General features: G+C 47.2%; 1 protein-coding gene across 1 annotated transcript in view; it reads left to right on the top strand.

The window, feature by feature from the left end:
* Window positions 1-24,257, top strand: part of LOC133460928 (glutamate receptor ionotropic, kainate 5-like) — a 96,959-nt gene that overhangs the window by 10,477 nt on the left and 62,225 nt on the right. The window contains exon 3 of the mRNA XM_061741641.1: window positions 107-115. Within this exon, the coding sequence (XP_061597625.1) occupies window positions 107-115 (9 nt within the window). The remainder of the gene's footprint in view (window positions 1-106; window positions 116-24,257) is intronic.

Raw genomic sequence — 24,257 nt, 5'->3', positions numbered from 1 at the left:
TGATTCTGGATTATACTTCCCAATGGCTGCATGTATAAACTGAACAAGATTGGCCCTAGCACTGAACCCTGCGGAACACCATAACAGACCCTTGACTGTTCTGAAGAAACCTCATGTACATGAACAAACTGGAACCTCTCAGATAGATATGATTTAAACCAACGTAGAGCTGTCCCTTTAATCCCAACAACATGCTCTAACCTGTGCAGAACATATGAAGGGAACTAGAAAGGTCAAAGACTCTTTTGGCACATAGCTCAGTATGCATGGCACAAACAACCACTAGGTGCAACTGATGCTTCAAACAGTGAACATATGGATAATGTCCAGTAAATTTAGTTTGCTTATAAACAACCTCTTACCCTACTCATAACTGATGCACCATCATATCACTGGCTATGTAGTCAGTGTGAAAACTGGCATTATCCCTCAGTACTTGAGAAGATATGCACTCAGCTCAAGCTGATGCAAGTTAAGCAACCCAGTCAGACACTCCTCAGGCACAGAAACATTACACCTGTCTTTGTTCCATCACTTTTCAAGCAAACTCTATACAGAATCAGTAACTCCGTACTTTTTCCTGACTTCCTCAAGAACCATATTTACCAGTGTTTAAAATATTTCATTTTGAATGTCATTCTAAGTGTATTGGACATTTTAGCCAGCTTCTTATCCTTCTCCAAACTGCATTTAACAGTTTCTAGAAAGAGCAGCAGCTATATAATCAGCATCAGCACCTCTGTGATCATTAAGGTTTTAAAATGGTGTTTCATGACGTCGTAACTCATTCAAAGAGAAACTTGACTAGAATACTGATGCTCTTTGTATAGTTCTGTGTTTTTTTCTTCCCTACAAGCATACAGTCAATATTTGATCTGGTTGTTGCTGTGCTTTCATGCTCAGACCAGGTTTCGGCTGATGCTTGTTTCTCTAACCACCCGGAATGCTCAAGCACCGCTCTCCGGTTGTTAAAACCACGCAAGGTAAAAACAACATCCCTCTCGTTGACAGTGATGTTCCTCCGACAGGGGAAGCAGAGCTGCTCTACCCGGAGCTTCTTGTCATGTGCCAGCAGCACTGGCAACGTCGCAGCACTGGGATTGCTCCAGGCCTTAGAAAGGCTTCAAAAAAATGAAACATCCTGCAGCAATGTCAACTTCCAGTCATTTCACATGCAATTCCAAACAATGAGCCTTTGTTAGTTTTTCCAAAAAAAGTTTACCAAGAATTAGACACCATACTGAAGGCTGGGAAGCGGGAATGAATTGTAATTAGGGGTGTCAAACTAGCGTGTTAATTGCAAATAATTAATTACAGTGATATTTAGCACGTTATGTGTTTTAATCGCTTAATCTGTTTTTTTAATCTCTAACTTTACTTTTTCTGGTTGCAAGTTGCCTTTATTATGAAATCTGTGTTCGGTTCAGGCTTCTTGTGGGGCGGAAAACAACGGTCAGTCACACCTTGAAGTGGACATTGATGGATTGATTTATTTTGACTGACTGATTGATTGACTGTCCCTGTGTTCGGGCGCCATTTACATCTCGCCAAGTAGATGTAAATAACTAAGACTGCGTCTGTTAAAAGATTAATAAATATAAATATGAAGTCAATTTTTTTGTTGTTTGTATCAATCTTTTGATCTGCCACAAAGGAAAACACCTCAAGTTGAGGGCTTTTCTCGCAATTTTTAGGTGAGATTAAAAAAGCGATTCATTAATTAAAGATCTCAATTAAAGGAGCTTGAGGCTCCTTTTAAGAAATGAGACTCTCTATCGCCACCCTTCACCACGACGGCCGTCGGGGGTACTGCAGCCAACAGTGAAGCCGGCACGGGAGAACGGGGAGAACGCGCATGCAGCGTCATGTGACGTCACATCCACAGGACAGCGCGGGAAATTCGGGACCAAATTGCAGCACATTTTGCAGCACACAGCCTGTTCAAGGCAAAGGAGAGATACACTAGAGGACTCATTCTTTTGGGTTTGGAACGCTTCATCTGACATTATTACTAGAAAACTTAAAATGTATACAGATTTTTTTCATAAATCTTGCCACAATCCGGCCTCAAGCTCCTTTAAGTAATTAATTAATTATGCCACCATTTTTTTTATCACTTGACAGCACTTATTATAATTAAGTCCTTTATTTATTTTTCTTATTTAACTAAAAGTGTTGCATGAAGCAGGGAAAAAAAGGTGCAAATGATGCAGACAAATACTTGAAGGCTAATGAGACAAGTGTTGGCAATCAGGAAAGTGCTGTCCAGCGGAGGAAGTGAAACAAGGAAGCACACAGAAGGCAAAGGGCTTGTAATTACCTGATTTGAGTCGCTACCCGATTTGAGTCACACATGCGCAGTCGTGTCCAACATCGTCGGCCATCTTGGAAAGCAACATACGGCAACACCACTTGGACAAACTACAGTTACGTCGCCAGACTTGATAGACAAGACCTAAACACACACTTGTTTTGATATACACTACTCACAATAAGTTAGGGATATTATTATTTACATGATTGCTTTTCCTATTTGGTCTGAATTTTAATGAAATAAGTAAAAGTTCCCTTTGATTTTACTAATGATGAATGAAAAGAAACACCATTTTCATTAGTTTAATATTACCCCAAAAATTTAGACAATAAAAATAGTCTCTTTATTATATTTTTTCTGTTGGGAATGGTATAAACTAACACATTTTTAACATTACATTACAATCATTTTACATAAAGTTTTGGTAATGAAAAAAAGCCAGGATTTATCTGGTGTTTGATGTGCACTTGTATTTTTATACACATCGGGTAATGACAGTTTGTCCAAGTGGTGTTGCCGTATGTTGCTTTCCAAGATGGCCGACGATGTTGGACGCGACTGTGCATGTGTGACTCAAATCTGGTAATGACTCAAATCAGGTAATGACAGGGCTTACGGGATAAAACAGGAAATCAACATAGAGAGCAGGAGTCCAATAGCAACAGAAACCAAGATAACTGACATCAAAAGAGGAGGAGAGAAAGAATCAAATAAACCCGAAAAGCAAAATGAAGGGCCATCACAATGACATTTGAGCAAGAAAAAAAACAAGAATTGGTCTGAAAAATAAAACAGAAAAGTATGGCACAAATACCAGCAATTTCCTTCTGTTGCAATTCTGCTTTTTATTTATTTTACACACTTTACATGCTTTTTTGGACCCGTTGCAAATCATTTCCTGTAAAAACTTGATTTTGTGAATAAAAGAGAAGCAAGAATATATTGGATTTAGTAGAAAACACATCAATGCGGTGTAAACGGCTGCAATGCAACAAATAAATATGAAATGAGCGGATGCAGGTGTAAATGAACACTTGTTCTGAAAAGGCCGGCTCTCTGTTTTGGTCCAAAAAGAGTTTTGTGATGATGTTTAAATGTCCATTTATTTCAAAGACCTACCCGCAGAGCCCACACAAACTTTTCCAAATTGAACAGCAGTGTTTGCACCTGTTGACATCTGCCGCCCCCGCCCCCCCGCCCTCGTCCCGCGTCGCGGTTGATTTGATGAATTCAGACAGAAAAAGGTTGCAGTCACGACGGTGGCCCGTCTCCTCAGCGGGAGCTCGGCCGCCGGAGGCGACGACAGTCGCTCCGACCGCTCGGGTCCCTCCGTCAGACCGCAGCTTCCCCACAAATCTACAGCAAATATCACTGCAAACAAAAGTAGGGGTTGGTTGAGGTGAGACTAGATAAAATTAGAGCCCAGAACTCAGGTAGAGGGCATGTTTCTTCCTCTCTGTTCGTATCTATTTATTTGTGAAGGGGGTGCAGGAGCTGCTGCTTCAAAGATGAGTTTTTCAGCCTCTGAGGGAGGAGCAGTGACTCTGACCCCAATACAGAAAACCTTTGCAGACCTTCCTGTTTCTTCCATTAATCTGGTAACAGCTAAACATGGCGATGTCGGATATATATATTTTTTTCTTTCTAATACTTAACAATGACATTTTAACTTGGTCAGATGTAGAAACATATTGCTTTGAAGTCAACATAAGTGTGAACTGAAACAGTAGCAGTAACGCAAAGGGTTAAATAGATTTATGGCAAGCTGATCAGATTACATCCTTAAAAGGAACCCTGGCTATTAAGACATGTAGTTCCTAATTAGCCACAATTGTTCTCTTATACTAAAATATGTTGTTAGAAACACATAAAATAATCTAATTGCTTTAAAAATCTACAATGTTTATCACATATTTTGACCTGCGGGAGGCGCCATGTTTTACCTGCGCAATGCATTCTGGGGGCGATGACGTAGAGCGGTGGCTCTGGGAAGATAAGCCGCGTTAGTTTAACTGCGACAGGTATCCAAAACATAGATGAGCAGCACTCTCCCGGCCGTGGAGGCTGACGAGGGAGCCCATAAGACGTCTCGGTTCAGGAAAACTGGATCAAAGTTCTGTGATGCACGGGAGATCTGCAAAAATGTCGTGCGCATCTTACCAGTGCATTAGGCTCCTGCGTAGACGGCGTAGGCTACGGCGTAGGCTACGGCGTAGACGGTGTAGGCTACGCCGTAGCTTGCGTAGCCTACGCCGTAGACGGCGTAGCCGGGGCTTTTGAGCCTGCAGCGCACCGCCATCCGCTCTCCGCTCTCTGCTCTCGCCGCCGCCGGGATGGAGACGCCGGTGGGCATGATGCACGTTTGGATGGGCATAGCCCACCCCTGCCCCCCCCTAAAACCGGCTTCGGTGCTGGGTGATGACAGACCAGAGGCTGAGGGGACTGGCCCGGGACTTTGACGAAACGGGAGGCGCAGACTTCGCTTAAAATAGGCAAGAACATCTTTATTTAATTTAATGACGCCAGATCTGGCTGGGGTTTTTATTGTAGCATCGGCTATCTGCTAGTTGAAACGTGTGGTCTGTTAGTCTGTCTGAGTTTTATGGTGTTTTTATAGTTCATGCTGTATGGTGCGGCACTTTTTTTTTTAACTTTTTTGTAGGTGCGCCGTCACCTTAATGTTTAGCTGTGTTTTGATCTGTGTTTCTGGTGCGCCGTCACCTGTTTAGCTGTGTTTTCATCTGTTTCTGGGTGTCAAAACAGTGTACGGGGGCTAGCAGGAGCCACCGTCTGACGTCACTACCCAGAACGTAAAAAACAATGGCGACCTACATGTTAAATTATATTTTCAAATTTTATAAAAACGAAGACATCAACAAGGTTTTTTATATCACATTGTTATAATTGATACCAACATTTATCTTTTAAGACCTACATGTCTTAATAGCCAGGGTTCCTTTTAAACAATCTCAATTTTCCTTTTGCATTGTTTTGGGGATATTATCTTTTCTCCGTATTTAAACTTAAAATAAGGAAAGGCAAGGCAAGTTTATTTGTATAACACAAGGTAATTCCAAGTGCTTTGCATCAAGATTAAAAGCAGCAAAACACAATTAAACAGTAAATAACAAATAAAATGTTAAGAAAAGAGCTAAAATAATAAAAAGCACAAGTTTTTTAAAAAGTAAGGGCAGTAGATCCAGCAGGTTCATCTTATTCTTACAATGGCAAGAATTATGTTTCTATACGGTCAAAATGTACAAAGACCAGGTCAAATACAGTATTACAAAGCAATCTGTACCAATTTGTATGGTGAATAAAACCAATGAACTTGATCGTATTAGTTCACCTTTACAGACTAAGAAGTTGGAATCTTCAAAGTCACTGACTTCACTTGAAGTTCTTTCTTTCTCTTGACTGCATCTCTGAGGCCTCAAAGTTCCATCCATTTGCAATGTTGTTTTCTTGCAATCTTGGTTTGGAAGTTCTCCTATCTTATTCCTGGCAGAGCTTTTATTCACGTCATCTCTGATTGTGATTTTGTCTGATTGGTCAGAAAAGTGACGTTGCTGTGGTTAATGCCCCATTGTTCTGCTGGTGTAGAAGATAGCGTCACAACTCTTTTTTTTTTATTTCTTCTGCACTATTAGTAACAACAAATCTTCCTCTTCTTCCTTGTTCACCGCACTCCCGTCGTTTTGTTGTTTCTGTCGCGGTACGTGTGCAAGATTGGCCAATTCTGCTTATTATAAGTAACTCTGGGGTCGTTCTTTTAGCGAAGTCCCTTTTTAAAATGGCAGGTTGCAGTTTTTTTGGATCTGGGCATGTTTTGGACTTGCGCACATCTGCTGTCTCTCCTTTTTCCTGTAAGAATCTCATCACACGGCATCGAGTCAACGTGATCCCACTCCATATCTAACCCAAGTTTAGGAGCGAGTGCCGTAGACCAGTGGTCCCCAACCTTTTCTGAACCGCGGACCGGTTTAATGTCTGACAATATTTTCACGGCCCAATCTAAAGGTTTAGTTGATAAAAACTAAATAAAATGACAAGATCGGCATTGAAAACTGTGGTATTTTCTCTATAGTAATAATAATAATGAATAATAATAAAACATAATTTTCGAAAAAATAAAATAAAATAATGGAAATTGTAAATTACCTTTAATATGAGTATTTCTATAAATGTGTTTTTATATTTTTATGTCTCATTAACGTTAGTTAAAGCCAGGCTTTCATTTTATTTATTAAGGAGACCAATATTTAGTGCTTTTATTTTGAAGGCGTCTCGCGGAGAAATTGTAAACATCCTGAGCTTTGGACTTTGATGGTAAAAGTTTAACGGCAGTAGAGAGTGTGTCTGAAAGACTAAACTAGTGTCAGGAATGCTAAAGTGGTGTCTAACTGACACAAAAAGCACCTTCTGATAATGATTTGTTTTCTTTGCAAATGTTATGCCGTATTTATGTACATATTGAGTTTTGCTGTCAGCGGTAGGCCGGATTTATAGTTCTGCGTTAAATCGACGGCGTAGCCTACGGCGTCGCCACGCACCCTACGCCGTAGGCTCTGCGTAGGTGTAACGCGGAACCATAAATCAGCCTGTGTAGCTGTTATTACCGAGGGAGCAGCAGCTGCGTCGGTCTGTATTTAAGTTAAATTAAACTTATATGAATGTAGAAAGACTAACTCTATTTTATTTTATTCCTTTATAGCTCTTACGGTGTGTTTGCAGTGTATTTATTGTACATCCATGGAATAAAAACATTGTGAACCATCAGTTTGAGAGTCATCCATCATCAGGGGATGCTACAGAAATTTCTCTGTGCGGCCCGGTACCAGATGACCCACGGCCCGGTACCGGGCCGGGGCCCGGGGGTGGGGGACCACTGCCGTAGACAGATCTCTGGAGTGCCTGGCAGCTCATTACATACAGTAGGGACATCTAAATCTCACACACTGTACCGTACACACACACCTCCTTCCGTTTAAAAAAAAAAAATGTGACATTGAATGCTGTCTGTGTCGGAGTTGACAAAATGACATCACGTCAAACTGGGCAAAATATTCTTGCTCATTCTGGTCTAGTCCTTCCTGATGCATCTTGACTCCTGCTGTAAGGTTTGAAAGTGCACCGATTCACAGGGGTTCATACTCATCATTCAAATGGCAATGGCGGCCGCTGGGAACCCTGTACCTATGTCCTGCGAACTTCCAGGAGTTCTTCGCTTGAGATCTGGTCAGGTTTGAAATGTCCCAGCCAGAAATGACTTCATTCTTAGGGATATACTTGCTGTTGGTGCTTGCGTTCTCGTCCGTTTGCGTCCATTTGCGTCCGTTGGCGTCCGTTTGCGTGCACCACCAACTGCAACTGTAGTACGCGAGAAGAGAGCGTCGTACCGGCGGTGACCGATAGGGGGCACTAAGCAGAACAACAGTTGGAAAAGTGATTAAATATTTAGTAGCAGCGGTAGTAGCAGTAGCAGATTAGAACAACAAACAAGTTTACATGACACCATTGGATGATGTAGGACAGGGGTTGGCAAGTAAGTTTGGCCTCGGGCCAAATTTTTTTGGAGCAACTGAATGGTGGGTCAGAACATCACATCAATCAGGCGAAACATGTTTTTTTTCTACTAAACAAAACTTTTTTCCCCTTATAGGCTACTAGTATTATTATACTATTATATCTTGTACAAAAAAGTAATTTAAGAAAGTGCACACGGAGCGAGTGAGAGGATATGCAAATGAGGCAGATTTTCCGACGTATTTTTACACATATAATGGACGTTTTACCATTTAAAAGACTAACAGCAAAACTCAAGGTAAGTTATCAGTTGTATTTTTCACAGTTTAAACCACAACAAATCACTTTAAAGCAAGCTAGCTTGCATAAAATGAAGATACGTCTTACCATTTCAACAGCTTCAGGAGTTTTGCCTGGAGTCTGTGCCTACGTTACTCCTGAATATTTGTGTGCACCTCTAATTAAGGCCCCCTATGCTACAGGTGACAGGGAACTATACAGAATTGTGTGCGTCCGGAATCATGAAGATCCTACTTTTATTTTATTTTATCTTTTCTAAATAAAGGCTTTGAATTCTCTATGAAATTGTCGTTTTTGTGATAGTAAATAATAAAAAAAAAAAAAAAAAGAAAATTATTTATCAGATTTTCAATGTCATCTTGACCAAAATTGGCCCGTGTCCAATAATATCTGGCCCGCCAGTTGCCGACCGTCACTTGTGGCCAGCTGGTATCAGACCAGGACCAGCTGGTATCAGACCGGGACCAGCTGGTATCTGACCGGGACCAGCTGGTATCAGACCGGGACCAGCTGGTATCAGACCGGTACCAGCTGGTATCAGACCGGGACCAGCTGGTACCAGACCGGGACCAGCTGGTATCAGACCGGACCAGCTGGTATCAGACCGGTACCAGGACCACAGCGAGAACTGCAGGTCGCTACGCGTTCAGTGTCTTTTTGAGGACGTGCACGTCGACGCGTCAAACGCAGGATACGCGTGGCGGCATTGATGCGTACGCGCTCTGAACTGCAAGTATATCCCAGGCTTTATACTTACCACCTTGAGAAAAAGAACACATTTCTCAGTTTTTGTGAAGAAAGCACATTCCCTACAGCAATGATTTCAACCCTGGTTTTCAGGCATACTGTCCTACATAATTTAGATAACGCTCGGCTCTAACACACCTGGCTCAGAATAGAAGTAGTCCATTGAAAGACTTGACCTTGACATCGTACACCTCTACAGTGATTGTGGGGGGTGGAGAATCCTGACGGTGCAGGGCTGGAGCAGAGGAGTGTTGCTGCAGTGTTTCAAAGTGAGAAAAAGAAACTGTTGAGCTGCTCTGCCAACGATTCACTATGGTGTCACGTCCCCGTCTGTAGTTACTGATGCTCTTTAGTCCCTAACACACCGCTCGTCACCTGTTGCTGGCGAGGTGGGACTTTGTTTGTCTTTCTGTACTTCACTGGCCACGGTTACATCAGGTTTTTTTAAATTATTCCGAATTAAACTATTTTCCTTTGAGTTTACATGGAAATAGTAATTCCGAATTGAGGTTTACATGGAAAACACGTTTGATCGGCTTTATCCAATTCCTCTACAGGTCTGGGGGTTGGGAAGGTTCTGATTGGATAGGGGGGGGACCAGAAGTTAAACTACCGGAAGTTACGTCTACTGGAAGAAAAACTAACTTAGCCGCTACAACTTTGAAAAGCTCACAATTTTGATGTTTCCTGCCATCTGTTCTTTTAATGATTTCCAGGTCCTCCATGCTATTTATTAAATAAAGTCTCTGCTCTTGACCACCGTTTACTACGTGCTGCCGTCCTGGAAAACCAGCCCAGCGTGGAATATAAGCGTCATGGAGACAGACGGGAGAGGGAACGAGCAGAAAGAAAGACCGGAATTAATTTAAAGCGGAATGAGTGTATGCATGATCGCAGAATTATTTTATTCAGATTTAAAATCAGAATAAACCAGCCACTTATTTCGGAATTAAGTTTAATTCGGAATGGCCATTTTCATCCAGAATTAGGTGTTTACATGGTAATTTTTACTCATTTTTAAATCGGATTTAATTTTAATTCTGAATTAAAGAGGAATTAAACCCATCCATCCATCCATCCATCCATCCATCCATCCATCCATCCATCCATCCATCCATCCATTATCTATACCCACTATGTTTGCAGGGTCACGAGAGGCAGGGGTTTAAAGAGGAATTAAACTTCCCATGTAAACACACTCACTGTCTGTGATTTTAGTCCTCTTTGACAGAATCTGTCTTAGGTCCTAATAAAGTTTGTTAGAGTAGAGTGTCAAGAGGGCAGGTGTAGTCAGTACTGGAGTTGAGGGGGAATGAGGGGGGATGGCATCACCCCCTGAAATAAAAACGGTCCAAATCATCCCCCCTGTAAAACTGCCATCCCCCCTTTCCATCCCTTATGTCATTTCATCAATGAATGTGGTTTTACTGCTATTTCAACATTTAGAGTCATCACCAGAAAAATTACTTATTTGACAATTTTCACCTGTTTCAAGTAAATTTTCACTTGAAATAAGTAGAAAAATCTGCCAATGGGACAAGATTTATCTTCTTATTACAAGCAAAAAAAATCTTGTTCCACTGGCAGATTTTTCTACTTATTTCAAGTGAAAATCTACTTGAAACTGAGAAAATTGTTGTTTTTTTCCAGTCATGAGTCTTGTTTTAAGTGTAATGAGATTTTTTAATTAAAATGAGACATTTTAACTAGAAATAGGACAAATATTCTTGTTAAGATTTTGAGTTTTTGCAGTGATCCATTTTACTTATCCTGTGAAGGACAGAGTCATATTGATAAGTTCAGAAAAGTGTTTTTTATTGTTGTGTTTTGATGTATTTGATGTAAGCCCAGTGGATATTTAAAGCTTACAGAAGGCTGCATTTAACTGCTGCTATGTCATTCCTGCAGTATTTCTGCAGCTGTTTTGGTCACTGCTATTATTTGTAATATATTATATTATTTGTAATCAGCACAAATTATCAGTCCCCATGTGATAAAATCCACCATCCCCCCTGATTTTTTTTTAAAACTCGAGTACTGGGTGTAGGGCACTTTCACCTTCACTCTGACATACGCACAAGAAAACTTACTTACATCTGCTGCAAGATCAAATAGCATGTATATATAAAAACAGGTTTGTTTTGTCAGCCTTGGCCCTGACCAACAATATATTTGTAGACACTTGTGGGAAGAAAAAAAAACATTTTCAGGACACCATCTCCTGAGGACTGGGATGAAAAACACGGCTCTACAGAACCGGTTTTGTCATGTTATTCCCTGTGCTCCCCCTGTGTCCTGCCACTGTTTTCCTGAGCCAGTTGTCAGCAACTCACAAGAATCTGGTCTCTGGATCACTGCCTTTCTTTCATTAAGAACTGGGAGACTTCTAATTTCCTGTAACTGAACACAGATAAGGCCAATGCCCGATTGTTATTGTGTCTGATCATATTACTAACAGTGTCGCTCCCTTCCTTAGACAACTAATAACCAACACAGTGTACTCTGGTAGAAACTTGTTTTTGATCAATATCTCATCTGCAGCGCACGCAGTAATAAGTTTGTTCAGAGCCGCAATTTATCAACTAGAAAGATTACCATACTTAAGATAATGGTTTCTAAAAACATGATTGAATAGCTGATTTGTATCCTCATTTCCTTGTACATGAGTTATACAGCATAATGTGTGTGTGTGTGCGTGCGTGCATGTGTGCGTGCGTGCGTACGTACATACATACATACATACATACATACATACATACATACATACATACATACATACATACATACATATCTGGTATCTCGTCTGCGGTTCTCAAGGACTTCAGCCAGCTTTGACAGGACTTGGTCGTGCCGCCACCTATAGCGCCCCTGCCCCAGCGCAGCCTTGTAGCCCGACAGTAGATGCTGTAGGCTGGCATTGGGTGCACTGCAGAGGGGACAGCTCTCTTCCTTGCCAAACCACTGGTGGAGGTTTCTGGGGCATGGCAAGGTGTCGTAGGTTGCCCTGAGCAGAAAGCTGGGTCTGGCTTGTGGCATCTTCCAAAGGTCAGCCCAGCTAAGGGGTCTCTTGATGTTGCCTTCCCACATGGTCCATCTTCCTTGGCGACCTTGCGACAAAGCCTTGATGGTGTACTGCTCCTGATTCGTCCTTGACACTTCCTCCGCAACCATGGCTCTCCGTTCATTCTTCGTGGCCTTGGACCACAAGCGTGGGGACTCTCCCAATCCAAGCCCCACTCTCCCTGCTTGCATCCTGCCAACTATCTCCTGGTGTTGGAGTCTGCCAATGGCCCTGTCGACCTCTGGGCCTGCTTGCCACTTCCGACCTGTTCGGGTGGGGACAAGTGCACTCCTCACAGTGGGATCCGAGGATTCTTTTAGTTCGAGGACCAACCTCGCCTTTTCCTGCTTTGTAGCCCAGGGTGATTGACTGGATTGGCAGCTGCAGCGAAGTTGCCCCAAACAAGCCTGTGTCGGAAAAGCCGTGCAGAAGACCCAGCCACTTCCGGATGTAGGAGTTGGCGAGCCTTTCCAACCCGTTGACTGTGGAGGATGGAATTTCACACATCTTTGGTGGCCACATGACCCTCGGGTACAAAGTGAAGTTGTAGCACCACAATTTGTACTTTCCGGGTAGCTGGCTGTTATTGATGCTCGCCAGGCCTTCTGAGAGTTGCTTCCGTACAGCCTTGCCTGCATGCTTGTCTGACAGATCTGCGCTGTACTGCCTTCCCAGGCTTCGGATGGACTGGTTGGCCAGTAGAGGGATTTACTCGCCTCCTGCGACAAAGATGGTACCATCGTTCCTGGTGCCTTTACGCAAGGAGAGGCTCCGTGATTTGGAGGGTTTTATCCTCATCCTTGCCCACGTCACCAGCTCGTCTAGCCTCTTCAGGCACCTTCTTGTGCACGGAGCTGTCTGCAACACCAGAGTCACGTCGTCCATGTAGCTACGAAGTGGTGGTAGCCTCTGCCCTGTCTGGAGCCTTATCCCTCCTACGGTCTGACGGGCTCCGTGGAGGATGATTTCAAAGGCTGCGACAAACAGGACTGGGGAGATGGCGCACCCCATTGCGATGCCAACTTCCAGGCGCTGCCATCCTGTTGTGAAGTCTTGGAGGCTGAAACACATCTGGAGGTCCCTGAAGTAGCTGGTTACCAGGTTGTTGATCGAATCAGGTACGTGGAAGAACTCCAATGCGAACTGGATGAGCTTGTGGGGGACAGATCCATAAGCGTTGGCGAGGTCAAGCCACACCACATAGAGGTCGCTCTCCTCCTGCTTGGCTCTCTGGATCTGTCCCCAAATCATTGAAGAATGTTCCACGCATCCTGGGAAGCCTGGCACTCCTGCTTTCTGGCAGCTGGTGTCGATGTAGCCATTCTCTGTGAGTTAAGATGTTAGCCTCTTGGCCATGACTCCAAAGAAGACCTTTCCCTCGACGTTTAGGAGTGCAATGCTCCTGAACTGACTGATGTTGCGGGACTCCTGTTCTTTCGGAATAAACACCGCCACCGCTCTTTGCCACTCAGATGGTATTCGTTTGTTCTTCCATGCTGTGCTCATGAGCTTCCACAGGCATTTCAGGACTTGGGGGCAGTTCTTGTAGAACTTGTAGGGGATACCGTTCGGCCCAGGGGCTGATGCTGCTCTTGCTTTCTTGACGATTGCTGTAACCTCGCTCAGCCGGGGAGGGGAGCTGTCAAACTGTGTGGTTGGCGGAGGTGGAGGGGGGACGTATCCAGGCGAGCCTAAGGGAAAGTTCCTCTCTGGATGACTGCATTGGCCCCTGATGTGCCGCTCAATTTCCTCCTTGGTGGCTTCCAACCTTCCGCTTCTCTTCTCCTCCAAAAGCTGCCGGGCGTGCTTGAAGGGATTCCTCCTGAAACTAGCTCTTTCTTTCTCCTTTCTTCTCCTACTGTACGTCTGCGAATGCACTCTGCTCTTCGCAGGCTGGCCAACTTGCGTTTCCCCTCGTCCCAAAGCACCTTCAGGCCTTGCCTTTCCTCCTCCTGAGCTGTCCTCCATCTCCTGCGGAGTTGGCGCCATTCTTGCACCAGAGCATCGATCTCGGCCTCCCTCCTCCCCTTTCTTGGAGCAGAGTTGTGCTGCTTCTTGGTGAGGCTTCCGAACCTGGCTTTGCACTCCTCGTACAGGATGTCTCCCAGGCGGTTGAGTTTCTGGTCCACTCTGCCGCGTAGTGAGTTCTCGAGCACTAGACTGAGGTCTGAGTCCAGCTTCTGCCACGTCTTCACCTCACTTGCTTTGGACCACTTGATGAAGCTCTTTCTTCCTGGTTCCCTATTTTCTGTTTGCTGGGTGGCTAGGGGACTGAGGGGTCTCGCTTCTACCAGCTCACATACCAGGGGAGTACTGCTTCTCACAGGGGGATCTTCCTCCTCTATTTGCGCGCCAACAACAACGTTAGGACCCTCAGCTCTGTGGTTCTCTCCCTGGCTGGGGGTCCTGCTTGTCTGATCTGCCGGATCAGTGCAAGGATGTTGTATGCCTTTCCTCTCGCTCTCCTTCTTCTTTCTCCCCTGATGAATTCGTAGTCCCCTGTATGTGGTCACTTTCCCCCAACCACACCTGCACAATCTGAAGGTCATAATCTCGTTGTCAATGTTCGTTCCGTTCGTTACCGTGTAGTCAGTCCTGTCCTGTTAAAGTTAAGGATCAACCACTATTTCACAGGAATCTAAACATAATTCTTAAATGGAACATGAGTGTTTCTCAGCAACAATTAATGTAGATAAAACATTTATTTATCTAATGCAATTCAGTTATTCTGTATGAATTATTAACATCACCTTTGAAAGGTTTTGGTGTGTCTCCTTGAGGACAGGATTGCAGTGGCTGCATCATCCTTCCTGCAGATCCATCTGCAGCTCATCCGTATGCAGCTCCAACATCTGTCCTCCATGTTTGATCCAGTCCACTGTGACAGCATCAGTGTATTGATCAGTGATCAGTCAGCTGCTTAATTTGCGTACAGCTCTCAACGGCAGTGTCCCGGCTGCATTTTCTTTAGTGTTTATTTAAAGATTAAGTTGACCGAGAGCACATTTTTACTCTCAGTAACGGCCTGCGGTGGCAATTTATGCTCTGGTACGGTGGAGCCGACGGGCTGTTAGAGAGCTATCACCACCGTTGGGAGGGGGAACTCCGGCCTCCCGGTTCAGTCTGAATCGGAGCGTTTGAACCGTGGCAACCGTAAATTCCCTTCACTAAACAGCAGGCTGCTCTTATTGAGCCCCTGACGGATTGAGGAAACACACACACTTATACGTCTACGGACAGGATTTACGGTAGCTGCTCAGGGGCCACAAGACAAAAAGGTCCCCATCGCCCCGTTTTTACACAGCGTTTTTTTTAGCACGGAAATACTGATGAAGCCGTTTAAATGCTCAGATACTGGTAGTTCCAGAAGCCTTTTATTATTTGGACAGTCTGGATTTCAATGATTTTGCTTCTATATCACCACAATGTGTTTGAATAAAACAATGAACATGTGATCAAAGTCTGGCTTTTCAGCTTTATTTTAAGAGGCTTCACAAAAACATACATGTACATGTATTAATATATGTAGATATATACTGGTAGATGTATATTATGGATATAGATATGTTATATGTAGGTATGTATATGGATATATTGATGGGGTGGCGGGGTGGAGGAGCTACAGCCACTCAGGCTGACGGGACACAGGTGTGGCCCGTCAGCCTCTCCACCCTGCCTGCCTTATAAGAGAGAGACAGAGAAGCTGCAGAGTCGGAGGAGCTGCTACGGAGAAGCTGCTGGTGATCTGTGTGTTGCGGTGCTTGTGCACGTGTGGCGGTGTGGATTAATAAAAGGTTCTGCACTAAACTCCGTGTCCTCTCTATCCTGTCGGTTGGGGCCCCGTAGCACTCGCTGTGCTACACTGGCACCCAACGTGGGGCCCGACGGGATGGAGAAGGGAGGCACGGAGCGGGCCCTGGAGGCACTCGCCCATGCCATGGCGGACCTGGCCACCCTGCTCCGGGGCCAGGGGGAGCAGCAGCTCGCGGCGCTAGAAGCGCTGGTGGCCGCGGAGCGACCCACCCCTGCACCACGCTTGAGGTTCGCCGCCGCAGCGCGGGAGGAGCTGGCGGCGCCGCAGCTGAGAGGCCGGGAGGCAGAAGCTGCGGGCCGTCAAGCGACGGCTCCCGAGACGGCAGGGCCAACGGAGCGGCCCACCCCGGCTCCACGCCTGAGGTTCGCCGGGGCAGCACTGGCGGGGCTGCAGCCGACCGGCCGGGAGGCAGTGGCTGCAGGTTGCCAGGCGATGTCTCCTGAGGCGGAAGCGGCTGCGGAGTCGGAGGCGGAGTCGGGGGCGGAGTCAGAGGGGGCTGCGGAGGTGGAGGCGGCGCCAGCGACAGCGGGACCCGCGGAGACGGGGACGGACCAGCGGCCAGAGCAGGGCTGCGTCGAGGAGGAGGCGGTCCTGGAGGCGGACCGGCAGCCGGCGCAGTGCTGCGTGACGGAGGAGGGGGTGGTCCTGGACGCGTCCTGGACGCGCCCCGGCCACGGCCGCGGATGCCGTCTGGCCCGAGGCCACCATGGGCCCGGTCCCAAAAGCGGCTTTCTCGGCGGTCGGCCTGTCGCCGGGGACGGCCTCCCGACACTTGCTGCCGGTCGGCCGGACGCCGAGGGCGGCCTCCCGACGGATCCCGGCAGCCGTCCGGGCCAGGAAGGCCCGGGGGTGCAGACGGCGGTTCCGGGCTTCCTCTCCTGATCCGAGGGGGCGGGGGGGGAGTGGGCTCGGCCGGACGGACCCCGGCGCGGGTTTGGCGTTGGGGGTGTGTGGCGGGGTGGAGGAGCTGCAGCCACTCAGGCTGACGGGATACAGGTGTGCCCGTCAGCCTCTCCACCCTGCCTGCCTTATAAGGGAGAGACAGAGAAGCTGCAGAGTCGGAGGAGCTGCTACGGAGAAGCTGCTGGTGATCTGTGTGTTGCGGTGCTTGTGCACGTGTGGCGGTGTGGATTAATAAAGGGTTCTGCACTAAACTCCATGTCCTCTCTATCCTGTCGGTCGGGCCCCCGTAGCACTCGCCCTGCTACAATATATATATGACACTATGTGTATTCTGTTTTTTTTTTACTTTTTTGTACTCTTTTTTAACATGCATGTTCAAAATAAAATATTCAAAATATTCAAAGGTTTACAGACATTTTAGGTAAAGTATCTTCATTTCATCTGGCTTAAATGTGTTTCGTTCCCCATCGTAACTAAGGGAACGTTTTACTTCTGCTCTACTTCCTTTACCATTTTCCTCTTCACTCATCTGGATTTGGGCTTTTATTTTGGGCTTTAATCGGGCTTTAGAGAGCTGAATCAGTGGCTCCCGTATGTAAATAACTTTCCCACTGTCATGTTTGCCTGTGATAAACATGACAGAATTACCAACAGCCATTATTTCAGCCACACTTCCACATCGGGATAGAAAAATGTCTTAAGGGAAAATAGAAAATATCAAGATGTTGCAAAGAAAGAGGACGCAACAGGCTGCTAGTCCAGTGGCACAATTAACCCTTGTACTGTCTTCAGGTCAAAATGACCTAATTCTCCTGTTCCTTCCTTCCTTCCTTCCTTCCTTCCTTCCTTCCTTCCTTCCTTCCTTCCTTCCTTCCTTCCTTCCTTCCTCTTTTCTTCCTTCCTTCCTTCCTTCCTTCCTTCCTCTTTTCTCCCTTCCTTCCTTCCTTCCTTCCTTCCTTCCTCTTTTCTCCCTTCCTTCCTTCCTGCTTTTCTTCCTTCCTTCCTTCTTTTCTCCCTTCCTTCCTTCCTTCCTTCTTCCCTTCCTCTTTTCTCTCTTCCTTCCTTCCTTCCTTCCTTCCTCTTTTCTCCCTTCCTTCCTTCCTTCCTTCCTTCCTTCCTCTTTTCTCCCTTCCTTCCTTCCTCTTTTCTTCCTTCCTTCCTCTTTTCTTCCTTCCTTCCTTCCTTCCTTCCTTCCTTCCTTCCTTCCTTCCTTCCTTCCTTCCTTCCTTCCTTCCTTCCTTCCTTCCTCTTTTCTTCCTTCCTTCCTTCCTTCCTTCCTTCCTGCTTTTCTTCCTTCCTTCCTCTTTTCTCTCTTCCTTCCTTCCTTCCTTCCTTCCTTCCTTCCTTCCTTCCTTCCTTCCTTCCTTCCTCTTTTCTTCCTTCCTTCCTTCCTTCCTTCCTTCCTCTTTTCTCCCTTCCTTCCTTCCTCTTTTCTTCCTTCCTGCTTTTCTTCCTTCCTTCCTTCTTTTCTCCCTTCCTTCCTTCCTTCCTTCCTTCCTTCTTTCCTGCTTTTCTTCCTTCCTTCCTTCCTTCTTTTCTCCCTTCCTTCCTTCCTTCCTTCTTCCCTTCCTCTTTTCTCTCTTCCTTCCTTCCTTCCTTCCTTCCTTCCTCTTTTCTCCCTTCCTTCCTTCCTTCCTTCCTTCCTTCCTTCCTTCCTTCCTTCCTTCCTCTTTTCTCCCTTCCTTCCTTCCTCTTTTCTTCCTTCCTTCCTTCCTCTTTTCTTCCTTCCTTCCTTCCTTCCTTCCTTCCTTCCTTCCTTCCTTCCTTCCTTCCTTCCTTCCTTCCTTCCTCTTTTCTTCCTTCCTTCCTTCCTTCCTTCCTTCCTTCCTTCCTTCCTTCCTTCCTGCTTTTCTTCCTTCCTTCCTCTTTTCTCTCTTCCTTCCTTCCTTCCTTCCTTCCTTCCTCTTTTCTTCCTTCCTTCCTTCCTTCCTTCCTTCCTTCCTTCCTTCCTTCCTCTTTTCTCCCTTCCTTCCTTCCTCTTTTCTTCCTTCCTTTCTTCCTTCCTGCTTTTCTTCCTTCCTTCCTTCTTTTCTCCCTTCCTTCCTTCCTTCCTTCCTTCCTTCCTTCCTTCCTTCCTTCCTTCCTTCCTTCCTTCTTTCCTTCCTTCCTTCCTTCCTTCCTTCCTTCCTTCCTTCCTTCCTTCTTCCCTTCCTTCTTTTCTCCCTTCCTTCCTTCTTCCCTTCCTTCTTTTCTCCCTCCCTTCCTTGCTTCCTTCCTTCCTTCCTTCCTTCCTTCCTTCCTTCCTTCTTCCCTTCCTTCTTTTCTCCCTTCCTTCCTTCTTCTCTTCCTCCTTCCTTGACCCGACTGCCAACTGTATTTTTTGGGGAGTTTCCACCGTGTATTGGTGTAACTTGTCACTTTGTTTGTCCAGTTACGCGTAAAGTTGACTGAGGAGGGGTGTAACAATATATCGTGCCATGAAATTTTGCGATACAAAAACGTCACGATACGTGTCGTGGAGGTGACAAACTGTAGTACGATATCGGGTTATTAATATTAATATATTGTGTTGACTAGTAACATCCTATTGGTGCAGAAGGATAACTGGACGACCGCGCCTCGACCCACGGACCAAAATCTGACTACGCTCAGAAGAAACTAGTACCGTTTTGCGGTCCCGATCACGGGACTCTTGGGGGGTTTTGGGCTCTGAACTTTTACTTCTAAGGTGAACATGAATCAATGTTTTTTATGATGTAAAGATTGTGTCGTCCGCAAAGGTGGAGGATGAAACGATAACGGGGTTCACCTTACGGCCTCAGGCTGGAGCAGGTGAAGCTCTGAGCTCTGGCAGAAGATAAATAACAGTCATGTGGCATTTGGAGTTTGGGACTTTTCATAGTTTATTTATTTACTTGTATTTATTTATTTAATTTTAGTTGTTATATTTCTGGAAAAGAAAAAAGTCAAATCATACATGAGAGAAACTATTCAGTTTGTGTCTAAATATTTGTACTTGTATGAAACTGAAGATGCATAATGCAAACCTGACATTGTGGCAAGATGAGGCTCGACTCCAGAGGTTGGTAAAACACGTCTTTATTCCGTGACAGCGGAATCCAACTGAACTAAAAGAACTGTCAGTTGACAACTGTAAACTAACACACGTTGCTAAGCAACCAAATACATGCTTGTGACCACGCCCCCTTCCATACAGTCCTGATGGGTGCGAGGTCCGTTATTGTGTCCGCCACACAGCCCCCCCCAGAACACCCAGAAGGTTGTACTTGGAAGGGCCCATCAGTCCCTCACTGGTGGCTTAATCAGCCGACCATAACGGCTGCGCCGTCCTTCCTGTACCACCACAGGAGCATCAGTGTGAGCAGGATGCTGCGGAGAAAAAATAACAGTCTTCAGGTGTAAATTAGAACGTCCATCCTTTGCAGCATCGACAGGAGGTCTCAGTGGAGGGCGTCCACGACGGGGGACCTGGGCCGGGACCACAGCTTCATCCGCTATAGTAGACAGGTTTAAGCCTGTCTAGTGCAACGTGTTCTTTACGGCCTCCTAGGTCTAACAAAAAAACCTTAGGGCCTCTCTCGAGGACTCTAAAGGGGCCGTCGTATGGAGGCCGTAGAGGAGAGCGATGAGCATCATGCCGCACGAAGACAAACTGAGCCGACTTGAGCTCCGATGGAATGAATGTCCGCGGAAAACAGTGGTGAATGGGCCCCGGGGTCAAAAAACTATTTGATGCGAAGGGACCGCTTGCTTGGTGAATTTGCGGAGCCGAGCTTTCAGGCAAAAATTCTCCTGGCACACTGAGTGGCTGACCGAACACGAGCTCTGCGGGCGACGCATTTAAATCTTCCTTCGGGGCCGTGCGCAAACCGAGCATGACCCACGATAAGCGGTCCACCCAGTTACCATCCGAGAGCGCAGCACGCAGCGCTGCTTTGAGGGACCTGTGAAAACGTTCACAAAGGCCATTAGCTTGTGGGTGGTATGCAGTGGTACGGTGTACCTGCACTCCCAAAGCTTCTGCCAACGACGACCAAAGTTCTGAAATAAACTGGGGGCCTCTGTCAGACGTGATGTCAGACGGGACACCGAAACGTGAGACCCAGGCACCCAGGAAAGCACGCGCCACATCTTTTGACCCTGTAGAGGAAAGGGGCACTGCCTCGGGCCACCTGGTGGTACGGTCCACCATGGTGAGGAGGTGCGTGTAACCCAGCGATGGAGGAAGAGGGCCCACCAGGTCGATGTGGACATGGTCAAACCGCCTGGCTGGAATGGGGAACGGTTCCAGGGGCGCCTTTGTGTGCTGGTGAACTTTAGCCCGCTGGCATGCTACACATGCAGCTGCCCACTCTTTAACCTCCCTGCGGAGGCCGGGCCAGACGAACTTGGCCCCAACCAATTTCACTGACGCCCGGATGCCAGGGTGTGAAAGGGAGTGTACGGAATCGAAAACACGCCGGCGCCAGGAAACTGGGACCACCGGACGGGGCCGACCCGTGGAGATGTCGCAGAGAAGAGCTGGACCTCCGACCTCCACCGCCAAGTTCTCTAGTCTGAGACCGGTACCGGCAGACTTAAGAGTCGCGATGTCCTGGTCATCGGACTGGTCAGCAGCCATAGCAGAAAAATCAACTCCCAGGTTTACAGGGCACACCAGCGCGCGTGACAGGCAATCGGCCACAAGGTTTGTTTTACCTGCGACATGCCGAATGTCCGTGGTAAACTCTGAGATGGACGCTAGATGGCGCTGCTGGCGAGTGGACCACGGCTCTGTCACCTTAGACATCGCAAATATCAACGGCTTATGGTCTACATATGCCGTGAATGAACGGCCTTCTAGAAAAAAACGAAAATGACGGGTGGCGAGGTACAGCGCCAACAACTCACGGTCAAAAACACTATACTTTCGCTCACTGTCACGTAGTTTGCGGCTGAAGAATGCAAGAGGTTGCCAAACTCCTGCCACCCGTTGCTCTACGACTCCCCCTACTGCTATGTCCGAAGCGTCGGTTGTCAAAGAAATGGGGGCCGAAGGTGATGGGTGAGCTAAAAGTACTGCATTGACTTAGCACCCTCAAAGGCACTGATGCGGTCAGGTGTCCAGTCCACTGGGTCACAGCCTTTCTTTTTTTGCAAGGCTCCATAAAGCGGCTGCAGGAGGTGGGCAGCGCGAGGGAGGAAACGGTTATAAAAATTAATCATACCCAAAAACTCCTGCAGCGCCTTAACCGAGGCCGGGCGGGGAAACTCTGCCACCGCTTGAACCTTAGACGGCAGTGGAACTGCACCCTGAGCTGAAATCCGGTGCCCTAAAAAATCAATAACCGGCAGGCCGAACTGGCACTTAGCCGGGTTGACAATAAGGCCGTGTTCATCTAGCCTCTGGAAGACCAGTTTGAGGTGTGCCAAATGTTCTTCTGTTGAGGAACTGGCCACTAAAATGTCATCGAGGTAAATGAACACGAACGTGAGGTCTCGCAACACAGAGTCCATCAGCCTCTGGAAGGTCTGCGCTGCCCCCTTCAGGCCAAAGGGCATGCGCAGAAATTCAAAAAGCCCAAACGGGGTAATTACAGCGGTCTTAGGCACATCCTCTGCTCTCATGGGAACCTGGTGGTAACCGCGTACTAAATCCACCTTTGAAAAGATGGTTCTCCCTGCTAAATGCGCGGAAAAATCCTGAATGTGTGGGACTGGATAGCGGTCGTGCACCGTGACGTTGTTAAGACGGCGAAAATCCCCACACGGGCGCCACGAACCGTCTGCCTTGGGCACCATGTGAAGCGGTGAGGCCCAGGGGCTCTTGGAGCGTCTAACTATGCCTAAACGCTCCATAGAGGCAAACTCCTCTTTAGCAATGGCTAATTTCTGTGTGTCTAACCGACGAGCACGCGCAAACACCGGGGGCCCCGTGGTGGTGACGTAATGCTCGACGCCGTGCCTGGTTGTCGCGGTGGAAAAAACAGGTTTGATCAGCCGCGGGAAATCTGCCAGCAGACGTTGGAACACGTTACCTGCTGCTAAAAAACTAGCGTGTGCTAGCGGTCCAGATCCCCCTGTCTCACACGGGAAAGTCATAAAAGTCACTGCATCGATCAATCTGCGGTTTGCAACGTCCACCAGCAAACCGTTAGCACACAGAAAATCAGCACCGATGATAGGAACAGCAACACTGGCGATGACAAAGTCACTCTCGAACCGGCGTCCGTTGAAACAAACAGTCACTGACCGGGTCCCGAAAGTGGTGATGGAGGAGCCGTTGGCGGCGCTTAACGGCGGTCCGTTACCTCCGGTCGACCGGTCCGTGGCGGTCGGCGGGAGGAGGCTCAGCTGGGAGCCTGAATCTACCAGGAAACGTTTCCCTGATGCAGAGTCTGCAATAAACAGCAGCTCACCTTGACCGCCGATCGCTGCCACTGAGCGCCGGTTTCCCGGTGGCTCAAACTGACACGGAGGGACGCAGCGTCTCGCCTTGGCGCCGAACCGTTGGTGGAAGAAACAGAGATCCGTCCCGCGTCGTCTCTGGGTCTTCACTGCAGCCACCACCGCTGGGTCCGCGTCCTCCGACGTCGATTGCTGGGCGGTTGGTGCGACGTGGTTAACGGCCAAACTTCGGGTAGCGATCAGGACCCGATCCGCTTCCTCAGCCAAGCCGCGGTAGTCGCCCGTTGCGAGGCAGCTGGAGTTCGCCAGCGCTGCGCGGACGGGCGGCGGCAGTTGGCGCAGGAAAAGATGCGGAAAAAGAAATCCACCGTCGTCCGGGCCAAGCAGCAGAAGCATCTGGTCCATCAGCTCCACCGCTGACCTGTCACCCAAGACCGGCAGGGAGAGGAGTCTGTCCGCTCTCTCCGAGGCTGAGAGGCTGAACCTCCGGAGCAGCAGCTGCTTCAGCGCGGCGTACTTGTCCCGTTGCGGAGGCGCACGGAGCAGCTGCAGGGCGCGCCGAGTGGACTGTTGGCCAAGGGCGACGACGACCAGATGATACCGGGAATCATCGTCAGTGATTCCCCGTAGCCGGAAAAGCGCCTCGATGTGCTCGAACCAGGAACCGGAGTCCTCCTGCCAAAATTCAGGCAGCCTCAAAACCGCAGCGGAACCTGCGGGCTGCCGAGGCTGCTGAGATGAAGACGAGATATCTTCTGTTTCTTCAAACATGCTCAAACAAGGGGTCACCAATGTGGCAAGATGAGGCTCGACTCCAGAGGTTGGTAAAACACGTCTTTATTCCGTGACAGCGGAATCCAACTGAACTAAAAGAACTGTCAGTTGACAACTGTAAACTAACACACGTTGCTAAGCAACCAAATACATGCTTGTGACCACGCCCCCTTCCATACAGTCCTGATGGGTGCGAGGTCCGTTATTGTGTCCGCCACAACATTTACTTTTAGTTCAGTTTGTGGAAAATGGTTGGCCTGGCTTTCTCTTTAAAACTTAAACAGTTATAAAGCATTACAAACTGTAACAATAGGGCAAACGTACAGTATTGTTTTGTATTTTGTGTCTTTCAAATAAAAGACAATTTTTTCCAGTCATATGTTCCTCATTCAAGGTTGTTAAAAAAATACTGCTATAATATCGTATCGTTATCGTGACCTCAATATCGTGTATCGTACCGTATCGTGAGA

The sequence above is a fragment of the Cololabis saira genome, chromosome 15 (assembly GCF_033807715.1).
Source record: "Cololabis saira isolate AMF1-May2022 chromosome 15, fColSai1.1, whole genome shotgun sequence".
In the NCBI taxonomy this organism is placed as follows: domain Eukaryota; kingdom Metazoa; phylum Chordata; class Actinopteri; order Beloniformes; family Belonidae; genus Cololabis; species Cololabis saira.
This window is presented reverse-complemented; position numbering and strand designations above follow the sequence as displayed.